An 18,887-nucleotide genomic window follows, 5' to 3' on the forward strand; every position below is an offset into this window, starting at 1 on the left:
TTTTTCAATTGGTGCACACCTGTCATCCCAGAGATTCAGGAGGCTGGGGCAGGAGGATTGTAAGTGTGGTCAACTTGGTGAGACCCTGTCTCAAAACAAAATAAACAAGCAAAAGGACTGCATATGTAGATCAGTGGTAGAGCCTTTGCCTAACATGCATGAGTTCCTTGGTTCAATTCCCAGTACTATAAGTATAAATAAACAAATAAATTCTAGGCTAGTAATCAAGATAGTAGTAAGAGAAAAGGCTGCATGAGTTAAAAGTATGTGTGTATACATATATGTGTGTATATGTGTATACACATATGTGTGTGCACATATGTATATACACATATACATACATGTATATATATATATATACCCATATACACATGTACATAGACATATATACAGCTATATATATAGGCATATATATTTGCATAGATAATTTTTGAAAACACATAAGAAACTGTAATACCTCTATTACTGTTGATGAGTGAAATTTTTCACTTTAGATAATTCTCACTATTTTTTGTTCTCTAAAAAAAGAATATGCATTTCTTTTATAATTAAAAATAGTATCTGATTTTTTTCTGCCAGAAACTACAGCCTGTATGAGGGCTTATTTTGTATATCAGTGTTTCTCAATTGTGTCTCCACATCAGAATTACTTAGGGATCTTTAAAAAAAACATGGATACCCAGGGAACTGACCCCTGAGATTCTGATGTCATAGTCCAGGCAAGGACCTGGGACATCAACATATTTTAAAAGTTCCCCAGGTGGTTCTAATATGCAGTCATGGTTGACAGTCATGGCTGAATATGATGTGAGGCTTAAAAGGATCCCAGAAGGCCACTGTGATGAGGTATTTTCGGTACATAATTACTGGGGGATGCAATCCAGAGCAATCTATCACTTCTTTGTCAGGCTAAGTGTTGGCATGAGACTAAGTACAAATAATTCCAAGGAGACATGTGGAAAAGAATTTTGCTTGCATTGTGTAAAAGTATCCATCTCTGCGGAAGGCCTTCTTATCAAACAGATTTACTCAAGCACCCTCAACACATAAAGGATTGCTGTAAACTAGTCATGACCCTGAGAGATACAGGAATTTCTTAGAAGTCCAGGAATAGGCAAACAGCTGCACCTTAGATTCTGTTTGGTACTGGGAGGTCCCAAAAGAGCTACAGGAACCAGAGTTATTTTGAGATCCCCATAAGTTTTTAAACTTCCCTCACCTGGAGAGCCACTCTTTTTTAATAAAATGGTTTTGGAAGCCTGATCCAGAAAAAAGATGGAAGAGGAACTGTCTTACCTCCCCCACCTGAAACTCCTGCCTGATGAAACCTCAGCAGGGTCTGGAAATCCAGTAAGCATAGCTCTCTCCTTTGTGCTTCCTTTCAGAGGTGTCTATTCCCCATGTTTTCCCCATCGCTGACTAATTTTGCCTCTATGTTCCTGATCAAAGATCAGATTGGCTTGGCTAGCCCAGGACAGTCTGTTACTGATGGGCAGGATTTTCCACACTGGGTGACTACACAGATGTACCAAACAATTCAAGAAGTCATGTGACTATCCCTGGGAAGCTGGTCCAGAGAGGGAGAGCACTAGAAGTGGGGTGTGTCAAGCCGCCTTGTGATAGAAGAAGGAGATTGTGGGTGAGGTGATTTTCCTTAGAATGGAAGAGTGGATAGAAATGTACCACAACTGACGTACCAGGCCAAGCACTAAGTCAGCCCTCAGGGAATGTTGAATTGGAGGGTCACGTTTTCCACTGTGCATGAAACTGTGCATAAAACTGCTTAAATGCTAGTAAAGATGCCCAGGAGAAATCTGGCAGGAAGATGTAGGTTTTTCGGACTCCAAGAATCCAGGTCTTACCAGTCTGGAATGTCAGGAGATTGGCATTCATTTTTCCTTTGACATTGGATCTGCGCCATGGGTAGTATTGAGCACTTGGTTAGTTCAAATTGACATGAGTTATAAGTGAAAATACACACTATTTTCAAAGCCTTCGTATGATAAAAGGAACATCTTGGATTTGTGTTAATAATTTTTTACATTGATTACATGGTAAAATATTTTTACTATAGCAGATTAAATAGAGTATATTATTAAAATTGATTTCACCTGTGTTGCTTTTTAAAAATGAGTTGCTATGGATTGAATATTTTTCCCTCCGCCCCAAATTCATATGTCGAAGCTCTAATCCTCAATGTGACAATATTTAGAGGTGGAGGCCTTTGGGGAGTGATTTGGTTTAGATGAAGTCTTCATGGTGGGATTCCCATGATGGGACGCATGTCCTCAAAAGAAGAGGAAGAGAGAACCTGACATGGTAGCACATGCCTATAATCCCAGCAGCTCAGGAGGCTGCTGAGATTACAGGCATGTAAAGGATTGTGAGTTCAAAACCAGCTTTAGCAAAAAAGTGAGGCATAAGCACCTCAGTGAGACCCTGCCTCTAAATAAAATACAAAATAGGGCTGGGGATGGGGCTCAGTGGTCAAGTGCCCCTCAGTTCAATCCCAGGTAACAACCCCCCCCCAAAAAAAAAGAAAGAAAAGGAAGGGAGAATGGTGCTCACTTTTTCTCTACCATGTAAGGACATAAGAAAAAAAAATGATCATATGCAACACAGGAAAAGAGCCCTCTCTGGGGAAATAAAATCAGCTGGCACCTTGATCTAGGATTTCCCACTCTAAGAAATACACATCTTGGTTTAAGCTGCCCAGATTATGGTATTTTATAATGACCTAGTTAAAACATGTGACTATTAGAACATTTAAAATTATGTATGTGGCTCATATCTTTCTGGTGGACAGTGCTGAATTAGATGGTAATTCTGACATAGTAACCCTGATATTCTTCTCCTGCTCAGACATGGCTGTAAAGATCTTTGGATGAGCAACAGCCCTTTGCTGTGGGGCCCTGTCAACATCCTGTTCCTGGTTTGTAATCTGAGCTGTGGCAGTTTATCTCATTCTGGCTCCTTGTCCCTCAGCCTTGAGGTGATACCTTCTCTCAGGAAGCACCATGCAATCCTCTCCTTGATTTCCCAGCATCCCACACCCAGATGGTATTGTTTATGGCTCCACCTCAGCAAGTCCTTACAGATCGTTCCTCTGCCTCTTCACCTCTCTTGCTTTCCAGACTAGTTTTCCCCTCCCTTTATAGAACTGGCACACAGCAGTGGATTCACATTTACACTCTTACCCATTTTTTCCACTGGTCTTTTTCCAGAGAAATGTATATTCTAGCCAGGAGACCTTCCTCTGAGATAAATGACTGCCTCGCAAAGCCTTGTCACATTTCATTCCCCATGGAATGAAATCTGTGAATGGGACCAAGACACATCCAGAAGTATGTTTACTTCCAGTGTTGTTAATGGCAATCATAAAATATCATTTGTTGAGTTTTTATTACTAACCAGGATTTTTAGTAGGTACATTCCAGATATTTGTCACTTAATCTTTACAGCAACCTGAAAAAATTGTGTCCTATGGTCCCCTATTACAGATAGGAAAAATTAGGTCAATGATATTATATACCTTGCTCATAGATTGCTGCTAGAACATGATGAATATTGAATTTAATTCCAGATCTGTCCCCAAAGAACTTGCTCTTACCCAGTATGTTTATACTGCCTTTCTACATGCTATGTCACCTTTCAAATTGAACAACCAAGTTAAAATTCGATGCTGCATAGCTAGTGATTTCTATAAGCAACTTTGCTGAAATGATAACACTGGTATGCAGTTGTGTACTGTTTAGATGACTCTCTAGTTGACATTTGGTCTTCACAAAACTCTTGTTTAGGATGGAGAAATGAACTTTATGAGCCTTATTTTGCACACAAGCAAAACTGAGTTCCAGGAATATAAAGTGATTTTTTTTTCAGGGCCACTACATTAAAAAAAAAAAATTCTGAAATCAGATAAGGACCCAGTTCTCCTGAGATACTGATTTTCTATTTTCCTTGCTCATCAATTTGTACTTGGGTGCCTGAGTGACCGAATTTGGTAACAAATCATTTGTAATGATTGCTGTTTTCACCCTGAATTATGTGAGAAGTTTAAAGATACAGGCTCACTTAAGTTTTTGAGCTGAAGATATGTGAATCTTTATCCACAAGCCCCATCCAAGTCCAAGTCTGGCCAGGCATTGTGCAAACTGAGAGGATGGAAGGATGGATAATGTGACTTTGTCTCGAGAATACAACCTTCTAATGGGAAAGGCAATCTTCTTGTAAAGTGTGTCCTTTTGAAACTTGTCTTGAAAATCAGGATCGGGTCCTTATTCCCCCAGTGTTGAAAATTAAACACCCAAAGCAAGAGCAAAAAAAATTTATTAAAATTTATTAAAAGGGTAGATGAGAGAAAGAGAGAGAGAGAGAGAGAGAGAGAGAGAGAGAGAGAGAGAGAGAGAGAGAGAGAGAGATCCTGAGAGGAGCAGCTAGTCCAGAGCTGGTGCCCTAGGGAGTGGGGTGTCCTGTCCCTTTATAGATTTCAGGTTTCCTTTGTTCTCACATTTCTACCTCCTACCCTGCCTAAGTGACCAAAAGGGCAGGAAGAGAGCTGTCCAGGGGGTAATTGCTTGTGTTGGACAATGTAATCCTTCCCCTCCCTGCAGATTGTTAGCAATCAGGTGATGAGGAGCACTATCTACTTTTTCCTTTTCTTTGATAATTAGCTACCTGTCCCTTGCCCTGGCCTCACTTTTATCCTCCAGTGGGAAAGGATTGTCCTAATGAGATATAAAGAACTCTAAGAAATACAAAGGGAGAGGGCAGCAAGTCTTCCTGAGGAAGGTTTCATGGTGGAGGGGACTTTTGAGTTTGATCTCAATGAACTAACTTTAGAGATGAAAAGACTGAGTCACAGGGTTCTGCAAAAGACCTCATAATTTTTTAACTTCATTACGCTTCCTAAAAATATGCTTGTAACCACAGCTCTTTAGAGAATAGTAGCATACATTATTTATTGGAACACTTAAAATATTAACATCAATAAATTCCACAGTAGCTTTACAAATACCATGCCCAGTTGGATAAGCCAATTTGAAATAATGGTTTTCAGTTACTCAAACTTTCCAATTATACAAAGCTGGTAAGAATTCATGGAAACAAATCAGAAGCCCAGAATAATCATTCCAATTCTCCAAACATCAGCCATTTTAGACAGAGACTCTTTCCTTCTAGCATTTCACATACTTTTTATTCATGCAAAGAGGCATTGCTTCCTCACAGTGGATACTTAGAGTAAGAGTGTTTTTCTCTTCCAAATAAGTGTAAGATTTTTATAAGTGACACTGAATTTTATCTCTTCAATATTAAGAGCCTAGATGTCTAATATGTTTGGATTATATTGAGCTAGAAGGCAAAACTCTTCCAAATTTAGAAACTGAAAGACATCAGAGCAAAACTCTTGAGGCAACCCAAGAGGAGACTGCTCTCCATTCTCCTGTGGTCCACAAGCTCATCTATGATTGAATTTTTCAGAAAGCTGACACCAGGCTTGACCTGGATCCTAGATAATGAAGATCTTAGCCTGGTATTTCTGGCAGAGAAGGAATATTCCATCATGTGACCTCTTACTTCTCCTGCTTCAATTAGTTGTTTTGTTTGTTTTCTGGGTGGAACCAGATATATTTATTCCCTCTACTTGCAACCATGATGGAAGGCTCCTTCTTATTCCTGACTCACTGAAGAAGGTCCACACCTGCGGGGCTTGGAGAACATCAGAACTGGAGTAAAATCTTGATATCTCTGGAGGAGCATCCTACCTTTAGGCAGCCTTTGAAGGGGCAGGAGGTCCTGGGAAAGCTCTGCAGCACTGAGGATTGTTGGTGAATATCAATCTTTTGTTGAGAATCTACAAATGAATTTTGACAGAGCTGCTCACTAAGGCAGTGAGCTACTGGGGAAGTAGTGAGCTCCTTACTGCTGGTAGTATTTAAGCAAAGGCTGAGTAGGCATATATTTGGGGTTCATGCATAAGGCAAAGGTTGGACTAGAGGTCCTAAGCTCGTCTTCTAGCTCCTGTATTCTTTGTTTTCAGGTTCTTGTTTTACCCTGTGCATGCCTGTTTCTTTACTCTTAGCACATTGTTCTGTAATGATGTGTCCAGATATTTGCCTCCTCCACAAGGATATTTGTCTCCTTGAAGAAAAGGACAACGTTTATCCTTTTCTATCTCACATTTTTAGCACAATTAGTACATAGAAGACACTGAGTGAATTTTTATCAAATGAATTTATTTATTTTGCATAGCAATGTGTATGTATGAGTGTGTGTGTGTGTGTGTGTGTATCCATCTTAATTTATAATTTAAGTTATCCACAAGTAGGTCTTGCTTGCAGTAATCATGCTCATGTTCCTTAGAACCAGTGTTTCCTTAAATACCTGAGTGATGGATTATGCTACCCAATTCTCCAAGCACAGCTCTTCTAATTAATTTGTTCCATCTCAACAGAGGTAGCCACAAAATTACAGTTAAGATAGAGCCTAATTATGGCCAAGGTTTTTCTGAATTTGTATTTGTAGACCAAGTCCCCAGTACCAGAAATGTCCCTCAAAACGGTGACTACAGAACTAGGTACATCTCATCTGCATTAGGTAGGCAGGTGTCTCGCATGGGGAGTCAGGAGCAGTCTTATCCCAAGCTTAGTAAGGGAGGCAAATGTATATGAGACAGGGACTCCAGAGCCATGCTGGACAAAGGGATAGGCATGCAAACTAAAGTGAGAGCAAGAATTGGGAAATCTCAGCAAGTTAGACTGGATGAGGAGGTCGGAATGGAGCCAGGAAGCAGAGGCAAATAGGGTGTGGTTGGAGAGTAGAGAAATTGCAAAGAAGCAGAGGAGGTGGGTGAGATTACAAACAATACTTTTAAAGGGAAGTGTGAAACTAAGATATATTTGTGTCAAAGACAAGCATTTCATTCACCCATTCATTCATTCATTCATTCAACTTATCTATATTTTTTACCTTGTGACAGCTACTATACAAATGGCTAGGGATACTGATACAAATAGTTTGGAATCTCTGCTCTTAAGTGCATAAACTATTAACTAAACTCTACATATATATTTGCAGACAATTACAATACAGTGCAATAAATGGCATAACAAGGTAAGCATAGGTAGTCTGTGTGAGCCTCTGGGGAACACACAACCAAGTCTAAGGTGAGACAGGAGGGGTAAGTTGCAGTTAGCAACATGAGGAAGGTATGATGGGGTGACAAGGTAGGAAGCAGGAAGAACAATCTTGCTAAAGCTCTAGGAATGACTGAATATTCAAAAGACCAAAGGGGGAGCTTCTTTACAGATTGAAAATACCTTGTTATAGTTGGGTCTCACATGCCATGTTAGGCTTTTTCCTGGGAATAATGAATCAACCGAGTATTTTAATTGGGGAGTGACACAATCAGATTTGTGTTTTAAAAATACTACTACAGAGTGTGGAGAACAGGATGGAAGAAGTGACAACCAGGGAGCCGCTGAAGTGACTGCAGCATCTAAGTGGAAGATGATATTGGGTAAACTAAGGCTGGGGCAATGGAAACAGAAGCAGGTAATTCTTGAAAGTTAGAATAGACAAAGGCTCAGTGGTTGACTGGATGCGAGATGTAATCAATCAAGGATGGCCAGATTTCTGGCTTGGGTAACTATGTAGTGGTTCACTCCAAAGGCACATCAGCAAGAGAGGAGGATGTCAATTTCAGGAGAATTTTGGTCATGGGAGAGCCAGAGAGCTAAACATCTCCAAGTCTAAAGGGCCATTCTTCTGGACAGTCCCATACCACCTTATCAGAGTTAGCTGAATCTCTTTGGGGAGCTTAAGGAGATATAATACCTGGCCAGAGTATTCACCCTGTCATTATCATTTATTCATCCATTCAATCAATCAATATTTATTGAATACCAATTTTAGATTTATACTATTCCAGTATTCCACAGACTCCAGTGTCTATGCAGGTAGCTATTTCTTAAAAAAGCGATTCTCAAAGTCAAGAGTTTCAACTGTAAGTTTTTAATAGTTTTTCCTATTCAACCCACCCAACTTGTGCATGTTGTTTGAGCCTTCCTGTGCTGACCTAGAGAAAAGTATTTCCTCACTTTTTGTTTCCATGGTTGCAGTAATTTTTTTTTTTCATTAAGTTCCCATGACTGCTTTAAATTTTAGTTTCTTCTTCCTGGACTTAAGTTTTTGATAGAGTTTTTACTGGGATAGAAGTTTAATATTTTAGTGAAAACCTTGAATAAGTTGTTTTATACAGTCAGAGACTTGGAAATTATTTTCTAGGATTGTGACTTTCATGAGCAACTTTGACTCCAGGGATCCTGTTGGAGTTTCAGTAACAGATGTGATTGATCAAAGTCTTTCTTGCAATACTTGTATCTGATGAAATTTCATTTCACATTTGATGCTTGGATTTCCCACGCTGAGGCGTGAAACTTGAGAAGTAGAGAAATCAGCAGGGTTTGCAGGTTGCGGTTAATAAAACACTCAACGTCAACCTATCTAGTTCAGATTAATAAAATGAAATGCATATATGTGAAGTCTAACCTCACACATCCAGATGATATCATCTTGCAAATTTGTTTCCTGGGGATGTCTAGGCTATTGGGTAAAGAGGGATGAGGAGTCTACTTTGAAAAACACTTTCTGATTAATCAGTAATGCCCATTTTTGTCAAACAAATCTCTTAAGATCTCCAACACTCTTCTGAAAGATCTTGCAAGGATTAATGAAGTGATTTTTTAAATTAATGAAGTTATTTTGAATTACCAGTCTGTAGTAAATAAATGTTGTTTTTAAAGAATGGACTATTATTAATAATGTTATTTCCTATCTTATCTTTTTTTGTGTGGGAGGTACCCAGGATTGAACTAAGGGGCACTCAACCACTGAGCCCCATCCCAAGCCTAATTTTGTATTTTATTTGGAGACAGGATCTCCCTGAGTTGCTTAGCACCTTACTGTTGCTGAGGCTGGCTTTGAACTTGCAATCCTTCTGTCTCAGCCTCCTGAGTCACTGTGATTACAGGTGTGTGCCACTGTGCCCAGAGTTTATTTCCTAATGAAGATAAAAATGTTGGATATTTATTTTAGTTGATTAAATAATACAAGTGTGATCATGGTTCAGACATGTTTTAAATTTTGCACGGAGAACATCTCTTGTTCAACAGAGCCCCATTTAGCCACCTCTCATGGGCTGAGGCTATTGCCTCAGTTGGCTAATGGATAAATAATGCAGCTTCCTCAGTCCTCTGATGCAGTATATAAGTTGACTTTGCATGTAAAAGCATAATATTATAGCCTGCAAGTCTTGGAAGTCTGAAACAGGTCTTTGACAACATCTATTCTTAATACTTTCATTTAAAGTTGAAGTAGTTCAGTCTAGAAAAAGTAAACAACTTCCCAAAAGTCATCCAGTTAGTGCCAAAGTCAGAACTCACAGCTGGATTTATTTTTAAATCCAATGTTCTTACTGTTGCTTTGTGCTATATTCACTCCAGAAAGTCTAGAATTCCCTTCTAAAACTTTTGGGTAGTTGGCTTGAACAAAAATTCCTAGTAAGCTAGTGCCCAATAAAGTGCACTATAATCTTTAGTACCTCCTTGTATTTTATTAGAGATTTTTGTTTGTGGCAACTCCCCTGAGTACCACACTTCCCTAGGCAGACATCCAAAAAGCAACAAGTCAGTCTTCCATGTCTGCTGTCTGGCAGGCAGCGCAAGAACCTGCAAGGCAACTTTGAACAGCATTCTAGGGGCCAAATCAAGCCAGCTGGTCTGATTACAGCACATGATAATCAGTGCCCATCCTAATTAGGCTGGCAGGATTTCTGCCATGGTGGATGGTCCACTTGCTGCATGCACAGATGTGGTGACTCATCCGTGTTCAATTATTCAACCACTTTCATTTGAAGACCTGCTACATGCAGAGTGTTATTAAAACCTCTTTGTAATATGAGCAAAAGTTTGGGCATGAGTTGTCATGCACTGAGATACTGTTTGTAAGTAGAGATACCACAGGAAGGTCTTCTCAGAGGTGGCCAGTGGAGTGGGATGACCTGTTTGTGAATGAAAATTGAGAGCCCTTGTGACATGTGCCTTTCTATCATGATTTTCAAGAGGAGGTGGAAAATTGGTTTCCATGGGGCCTCTTGGCTCTGAGACTTGTTTTTAAAATCATATTACATACTTTTCCCAAATTACAAAATCAGTGTATGTTCATTGTGGAAATTGCAGAAAATTACAAAAAAAAAAAATTAAAAGTAGCCATCATTCCAATACAATGATAACAACTTTTTAGTTGAATTTTTTTGGTCTATTTTCTTTGACATATATAAGAATATATCTTTTTTTCTCTTTTCATTTTTTCCTTCTCCTTTCTTCCTGCTGAAATTGAGATCTGACTGTGCCTCCTGAAATTCTAGAAGTCTATACAACATAGAGAACTAAAGAGGAACTTCTTTGCCTAAAGCCTAGCACGTGCCAGTTGTTCCACTGTTTGTTACTCGAATACACAAAGAAACTTGGTTTGTGGACTTGAGCAACCTCAAACTCAGGCCATGCCCAAATCTCAACAATAAGCTTTTCATGCCAAAGAAACATGATAAATTAGAAACTGACTAATCTCCTTCATGAAATTTTCCCATCTCCAAGAGAACTTCAATACTAATTCACACCTCCTTTTTTTTTTTGTGCTCTTTATGTATTGAAGGAACTTCTGTTTGTTCTGAGAGCTGCACATACAAGGGGCTTGCTAGAAGCATGGACCTCAGTGAAAAGTGGGCTTTGGAGGAAGGAAACTGGTTGTCGCCTGGTGGAATTCATCATTTTCCCAGCACAAGAGCAGGTATGGTCGCTTTTGATGTCCCTGACACGCGTGGTACTCTTCAACTCCTGCATCTCCCTATGTGAGCCCAGCTGTTCTTGGTACATGCCCAGTGCTGTTGCCTTTTCAAAAACAGCTGGGTGTAGAGCAGAGGGCATGCACTCTGAAGTCAGACAAACCTCGGTTCAGTCCTAAACTTACTCCTTACAAGCTATGGGATTTTGAGAAAATACCTGGGCTGTAGCATAAGAGTAAGAATGCCTGCTACACAGAACTCTAATAAGAATCACTAATGTAGGCTGTCATTTACCAAGCTTTGGCCCTTGCTAGGTGGGTGCTGGGGTATGTGTCAGGCATTATGCTACTGTATTGCTTGCCTCCTAACAACCCTAGAAGCATTCAAATGAAGGCCAAAGCAACACCTACAAACAGAGGAGGTCAGCTCACCTCCCCTTTTTCTTTGTCCAGTTATATGATTATTGTGATTTAGCCTTAAATGATGGGATGTTGTAACTCTCCTGGAGTGGAGTATAGAAATTAAGAACCTGAACCCTGAAACAGAACTCTAAGACTCAACTCAATACTTTCCCATCTCCCAAATCTGAAAGAGATTGACTTTGATGGTAAGAGGCTATGGATGGAGAGATCAGAGGTTACTGAACTGAATGCACTCACAAGATGCTTTTAGTGAGAGCTTGGCTCCTGTTTGTGTTCATTCATTCATTTGAGAATACTGTTTATCATATATTATACACCAAGCAATGGGAATACAAGAGAGAAAGCAACATGGACATAGAGATCACTGGACAACATTCTCTGATGTGCCCCATCTCTAAAATGGGACAATTTACATAGCAACATTCACAGAGCTTTTGCACTGTACCAGGATACATCTTCCAAACAACATTATGGCAAACTGGAGGAGAGTTTCCAAAGGGAAAGTCAGATGCAAGAATTTGGATGCAGTCCACAGCTGTTTTCTCCTGTGCCCCAACATGTTGTCACTCTATCCACTTTTTAAAAGCTTGTTAAGCCAGTCTGTCTGCACAGACTGTGGAATTAAAGTGAATCTCCTTAGCTCAATATACAGCCCTTTCTGATGAGACCTAGGCCAGCTTCTCCAGACTCATCTCCTGCTGCTCACCACTAGGAATACTCCACTTCTCTCTTAGTAGATCTATTCCCTCAGGAGCCTTGTGTATGTCCTGCTTTCACATCCACGTGAGCCTCTGCAAAAGCTATTTCCAACTGCCTTCCACTTGGACGGTCCCTTCTCATCTTTGAAGCTTCAGCTTGAGTCAGCTGAGCTGGGATTTCTTCTTGTACTTCCACCTATTTGCCCCCATTCTGTTCTTATTGAGAGGCCCTCTTTGGTGCTGCCACAGCACTTTCCACACTGTATCATGGCTGTATCCTGAATAGCTTCCTGAGGCAGATGTTTAATTCGTCTTTGCATCACTGCAACCTGGCAAAGAGCTGACGGCCAGCTGGTGGCTGGATGAACGAATGAATGAATGTATGATGGATAGGACCACATCCTCTGCATATCTCTGCCTTTATCGAGAGGCTTTGGGTGCTGTGGCAGCCCACTTGGCTGCACAACTGCTTCTGGGCACCACTGCATTGCTTTACCCTGCTTTCAGCACACCCATAGCATTTCACTCAGTGCCTCCAGGTCTATTTACCAAAGCTTGAAAGCAGAGGAAAGAAATAGGTGAGGTTTGCCCACTGGTGTTTTTGTTACCCAGGCAATAGAATCAACCATCCTAGAATTTTAGACCTGAAGGGAACCTCTGGGATCACTGTAACAAAGGGTTGACAGTGCTTATTGTGACTAGCTCCACACACTACCGTATCCCTCTGAGTTTACCATGTCAGATATCTACATTCTTTGGAAAAAGGTTGGACAATAGGAAGGGGAAACAGACCTGTGTTGAGGTCTGCCTACAGGGGAGGCACAGCTATGGGGTAAGTGATGAGCCTCTGAGGCAGCAAATCCTATGAAATCTGGTTCCAGTTCAGATAATATATCTGCAATGATGGAGGCACCCAAGACAAAGTCTGGCCATGTTTAGATATTAGATATTAGGGTATAGCACAATGACAAGGGATGGATGTGGTGAAATCTGAAAACGCTTGTGGGCTGCCATTAGGGTGGTTCCGAGGCCTGGGCTGGGATTCAGGAAAGATGTTAAGTCTTAAAGGGACTGAGTAGGGAGGCAAAAATGGGAATCTGGTGAAGTCTGGAAGTGGGATGAGGAAACTCATGCAGAAACAAAGAGTGCTCACCCCACGGTGCCAGAGCTAAGTCAGATTGGAGAAATCAAAAAGAATTTTCTTTTCTTTCTTTTTTGTGGAGAGTACGGGGGATTGAACCCAAGAGTACTTCATCACTGAGCAACATCCCCAGCTCTTTTTAAATATTTTATTCAGTGACAGGGTCTTGCTAAATTGCTGAGGGCCTCACTAAGTTGCTGAGGCTGGCTTTGAATTTGTGATCCTCTTGCATCAGCCTCCAGAGCTACTGGGATTACACATGTGCACCATCACACCAGGCTCAAAAAGATTTTAAATCATTTACTAAGTATATACTATTATATACAATTCTCAGACACTACACTAAACCTCTTTTTGTATAGATATAGACTATCTCAAGCTTTCTCACAACTGTATTCTCATTTTATAAATGAAGAAACTGGGCCTGAAAAGATTAAGGAACTTGTCCAAGGTCATTTGGCTTACAAATGACTAAACTGGGATTTGAACCTAGATCTGTCCCATGCCAGCCCCATAAGCTATTGCTCCTCAATCTACTCTCCAACACTCCCTACTTTGTCTTCATAATTTAAGGCTCTGGTGAACCAGTTACAAACCTTTATTATTGGTGGTTTAATTGCCACAGTAGAAAAGAGAACTAGCTCTGAAGAGGGCCAAAAAATCAACAGAGCTGTTGTAACATGTGGATCTTATCCAAGCTTACAGCTGCCTCATCTAATGCACTGCAAGGTCTCTACCCACCTGCTTCCAAGTATCTTTTCTCAGCACCATGTTTCTCTACCCCATCTCTCCCCACCACTGACTGGTACTAGCTGTTCCATCTTTTAGGCCCAATGGGGGCGAGTGGGGTTTGAATTTCTAATGAAGTACTGGGAAAGTCCTAGAAGTGTCCAGGTCTTGGGGTCTGGTTCTTGGCTTCATGAAATCCTGTGAGAATTGTGTTAACTGCAGGGAAGTGCAGTCATCCTGGTGAGTCATAGACCTTGAGGCAGATCCACACAACATCTGTCCTTGTGTTATCCTTGGAGCATCTCCGGCTGCCATTAGGGTGGGACTACCTTCAGGAAGCTGGCTGGGGAGAGCCCAGGATGTCTGAAGGTGATAAGGAGTTTCTGAAAGAAACTCTCTCTGTGTCGTACACTTCCAAGGACCTGGGCCAGTGGGTTTTCAAACTTATTTTAAAGATCTGAAGGGCGTTTTCCAAAATGAAATTGTATGTAATTCCTGACACCTAAAACACGAGGGGATGGCCTTTGGCTGGTGCCCTGTTTCTGACTGTTGCATTACAAGTTGATCTGGCTCTTCATTTGATTTGTCCACTGCCACATTATATGTATATGTGATGCAGGAGGGAGGCCCTTCTCAGTAAAACCATAAAACATTTCTTCTTCCTGTTCCAGATGTGCTCATTCAGCTATTTAGGAGTCCTGCTGTCATCTACTAATTTCAAGGGACTCCACCTGTTTACTTACCTCATTAGGGGAGAATCAGGAAGTCTGGGAAGCACAGCCTGGCAGGGTGGACCAGGTGCACTGCAGAAATTTAATGGGACTGCTTCCATTATGCTTTTAAAACAGGAAGGAGCAGATTTCCCTTCTGGTGCCTCTCAGGGTCATTGCCCAGGAAGGAAGCAACCTTTTCTGAGTGCGGTTTGTAAGCCAAGTGATACCACTGCATTTCATTCAAACCCTCACTGGAATCTTGTGGAGTAGTTATTCTTATCTCCATTTTGCAGATGAGTACACTGAGTCTTGGAAAGGCTGGTTAGTGAAGCCAGGCTCACACGGCAAATGGCAGCAGAACTTATGTTTAGACTCGGGGCTTTACACTTCAGAGCTGTGTCCTGTCCATTACTTTTTTGTTGTTTTCAAAGGGCAATATTATTCTGCATCTCCACATTTCCATGAAGTTTGATGCTTTTTGTCTTGCATTCCATGGTAAAAGAGGAATATAGGAAACTCTGTTACCTATCACCTTTTACTGGCATTTATTCCATTACACTTCCTAAGGGCCATCCTGTGTTCTACCCCTCCCATTTTATAGACACCAGTGCAGATGAGGTGGTTTGGGGTCTTTTCAAAGTTTAATGACAAGACTATAGCTAAAGTCCAGACCTCTTCCTGTCCTTCCCATCACCTACACTGTGATAATCACACAATGTACTGGGAAAACCATTTTCATGTGGAAGAAGAGATACATCCCAAGGTCACTCTATTTGCAGCTCTGAAAGGAGCCATTTTCTCTCAAACCTCTGTACAGGATGCTGGGGTGAAAAACACAAGATCAAGGTGGTCGGCATTTCAGCAGACACTCACATTCATCTCATGGATTTTTAAAAATAGTTTTTTTATAGATTGCAATTGCAGCAAATGTGTTTGCCCTTTTTCTTAACACAAGATATTTCATCTGATTTCGCTCAATAGATCCAACCGGGTGTAAGTAGGAAGGATATGATTTTCCTCTACAGGAACCTTTTTCTGTGTGTATTTTTGGAATAGTTTTTTATTCTGATTCATGTCTACACCTTCTAGTAGCTTCTTGACTTAGCCAGAGTTTATTTCCTTTGATATGATATTGAGTAGGATTCTTTTAAATCTTCATCTCTATATCATAGCTGGTAACAGGAATATGAGAATAGGGGACTGGATAAATCCATATTTATCTGCTTATGTATTTTTGCAGAATACCTTGCTTTTGTTAACAGCATCTTCTGCACTGATATTTGGGTTTGTTTTTTTTTAAGAGAACATATTTAGCATTTTCACCAAAATGAGCTCTTGGCTTCCTGTCAGACTTCATGTCATATTATTTCTTATCTTGTTTTTGCTAAGGATAATGATTATATATATATACATGTATGTAAGTATATACATATATTTATTTGTAGATGAGCACAACACTTTTATTTTATTTTTATTTTTTTGTGGTGCTGAGGATTGAACCCAGGGCCTCACAGGTGCTAGGTGAACACTCTACCCACTAAGCCACAACCCCAGCCCCAGGACAATGATTATTTTTAGATGAGATATACTTAACTATTCTTCCTATGTAGCCTACTTCCTTCTTTGGAATTTATGAAGAACTAAGGCAATTATCTGAGGCTTGGTTTTCGTTTAAGAGGAAAGAAAGCAACTGTGTTTTTCTCCCTCCCTTTTATCAAGAATTATAAAGTGAGATTGTGCTAAAAGGAAAGAATATTAAGCCCAAAGAGAAGTGGAAATAACCTTTGGGCCAATTCAGCGGAGGAGATAATGCTGCAACCAATTAATTACAAATTTCTTTTTGATAAAATCTTACTCTGGTGGGCCTGCTTTTATCCTTGGTGTCATCTGTTGGCTTATCCTAAGAGATGCAGATTAGAGACAAGGACACAGAACAGGGTCATGCTGTGCTCAGGCAGTCAGGGTCCCACTCTTCTCTCCCAAATCAGTCCTACTCACACTGCCCCAGTAGGGGAGCGAGGCAGATGGGCCTTGCTTCTCCACTCTGCTCAGCTGTTGGCTAGCAGAGAGCCTCCAGGAGACAGATGGTGACCTGCACAAAAGACAGCAAAGGGCAATACCAGGGTGATGAGAAAGGCAGAGAGGGAAGGCTCAGCTCACTTCTTTCTGTCTTTCATACTTCAAATTGGTGACCTCCCGGGAGACTGTTGGGAAGGCTGTGAAGAGATCCCTAGGACACCCTGGCTACCATTCTAACTTGTTATTAGAGCATTTGTCTGGTTCTCTCTTGCAGAGTTGATAGCATATCTTGGCTGGGAAACAAAAAACAGAAACAAAACAACAACAAAAACAATCTTCTTCCCATGTAGCTCTGAGCCCCTCACCAAACTCTTGGAGGAAGAAGCATATCACTTTTCCTCCTCTGCCTAAGTGACCATGTAACTCCTAAAGGACCCCAAAGTTAAAGTAGCTCACAGAAGGTCCTCTCTTTGGCCTCTGCTCCAGGCAGGCTGACAGATAGACAGGCCCTTCCACCTCTGCAGCAGAGGCTGGCCAAAGGCTAATGGCATTTCCTGACTGCTCAGGGCATGTCCTTGACCCAAAACTAGAGTTGCTTTCCCTAGTCAGAACATCAGCAATGGGCATTCTGCTGAGAAAACATCTTTTAGCTACAACAACATGCAGAGTGTGCTCCTAGCCCTAGAAATGGAGCTTGAGGTTCCTTTGATCCCAGAATTGGGTTCAGAATGGCATATAACTGTATGTACCTCAACTACCAACACCTGAGGGTTCTGACTGAGTGTTCTAGAATACTGGAATATAATACTTTAAAAGCCTAAATTGTTTTTAAACTTTGTGTTCTAATAGTTGAAAAGATTCTTTTACCCATGACTTTTAAATACATTTGCTTGCCTTACTAAACAGAAAATAGTCATACCCCAGCTTATGATTGGGGATGCAGCTAAATTACATTTAGAAATGTATTGCCATTAATTGGTAATTAATACTATATCTGACTGTTTAAATAATTCATATGTACTTGTAAATATGCCTAAAACACATCTTTCATGATGACCAGGAAGCTGTGGATGGTGTTTCAGGTTGGAGATGGATCTTGGGATAAGATGGGAAAGGGAGCTTTTATTTTTCAGTTTATAGCCATCTGTACTAAACATTTCTTTTCCTTTACCTCAAATGAATACTATATGCTTACATAACAAAAAATAATCAAGATATTTAGAATAATATAAAGAAATAAAGAATATTATAGCTTGGAGGAAGGTTCCCAAACTAGCTTCCAAAAGTCCATTTAGTTAGTCAAGTATCAGAGCAATAGTAACAGTGATCATTAGATACCACCTGCTGTGTGATCTGTTTCTATAGAAAACCTCACCTCAAGCCACAGAAATGTTTCTTCTTGCTCTTTCTCTCCACGTGTTCCACTCTCCAACATTGACCTTGAAGTAGGAGCTGGGCCTCCCTTTTGCTGTCTGCAGGGGCCATGATAGCAGGATGCCTACTGTCCACTTGAGGCAGGAACCAAAGGCACTCTGGTACATTCCAGACCACTGTGTAGAAGGAAAACGAACATTCATTAAGTACCCACTGCATATTGTACACTGTACCTGGTCTGTCTCATACCTAACTTATTTTCCCACTGCCAATGATTCAATGAGATAAATCTTATTTTCTAGGAAACTGAGGCTCTAAGAGAGTAACATCCCTGAGAGTTCACCCCCTTAATAACTGATGGAGCTGAGATGCAAGCCTAAAAACTTGTATACTCTCCATTATAGTTTAGTGATCCTCTAGTAGAACCATCTCTTTGTAAGAAACCCGTAAGTCAAGTGTGAAGAGGCTCTTTTAGACATTGTCCCAAGAGTCAATAAGGCTCTCTATCATAGAATGCCTTATTAGATGGTGAAGTTCATGAGGGTCCTGATCATCTCTGTATCTGCAGTGCCTAGCACAGTGTTGAAAGCATGGTAAATTCTCAATAAATGTCAGGTTGATTAATAAGAAACATTATTGTTTGCTCTACTTCATAAGATAGAAAGTTGAAATCTTATATTTTAGGAACAATTTCAACAGCAAATATTGAAACAAGAAAAATGCTTTCTCATTAACCTCCAGTTGATTAGAAAATTCAAATAACTAAAATGCTACAAAGAAAGCTCTTTGTTTACAAGTCATCGATGTATATGAACAAACTGAAGGGGGAGTCCATTGTAAATTTTTGTTTGGCAGAACAATAGTTTGGGCAGGCTCTAGAACCTACTCACCCTGTGAAATATTTGTAATGTTCTTTGTCTTACTTTTTTGTTGCTGTAACAAAATATG

General features: G+C 40.4%; 1 protein-coding gene and 1 long non-coding RNA gene across 2 annotated transcripts in view; one reads left to right on the forward strand and one right to left on the reverse strand.

The window, feature by feature from the left end:
- The first annotated feature begins 10,748 nt into the window (after positions 1–10,748).
- The window catches only part of Amotl1 (angiomotin like 1), a 130,189-nt gene continuing 122,050 nt past the window's right edge, over positions 10,749–18,887 (forward strand). Inside the window, exon 1 of the mRNA XM_078046885.1 lies at positions 10,749–10,848. Within this exon, the coding sequence (XP_077903011.1) occupies positions 10,764–10,848 (85 nt within the window). The 5' untranslated portion in view covers positions 10,749–10,763. The remainder of the gene's footprint in view (positions 10,849–18,887) is intronic.
- LOC144376854 (uncharacterized) lies at positions 15,963–18,108 on the reverse strand. Its single transcript, XR_013437224.1, has 2 exons — positions 17,941–18,108; positions 15,963–16,638 (listed from the first exon to the last, which is right to left on the reverse strand). It is a non-coding gene; the product is annotated as an uncharacterized LOC144376854 (long non-coding RNA).

Source organism: Ictidomys tridecemlineatus, chromosome 4, assembly GCF_052094955.1.
Source record: "Ictidomys tridecemlineatus isolate mIctTri1 chromosome 4, mIctTri1.hap1, whole genome shotgun sequence".
NCBI classification, from domain to species: domain Eukaryota; kingdom Metazoa; phylum Chordata; class Mammalia; order Rodentia; family Sciuridae; genus Ictidomys; species Ictidomys tridecemlineatus.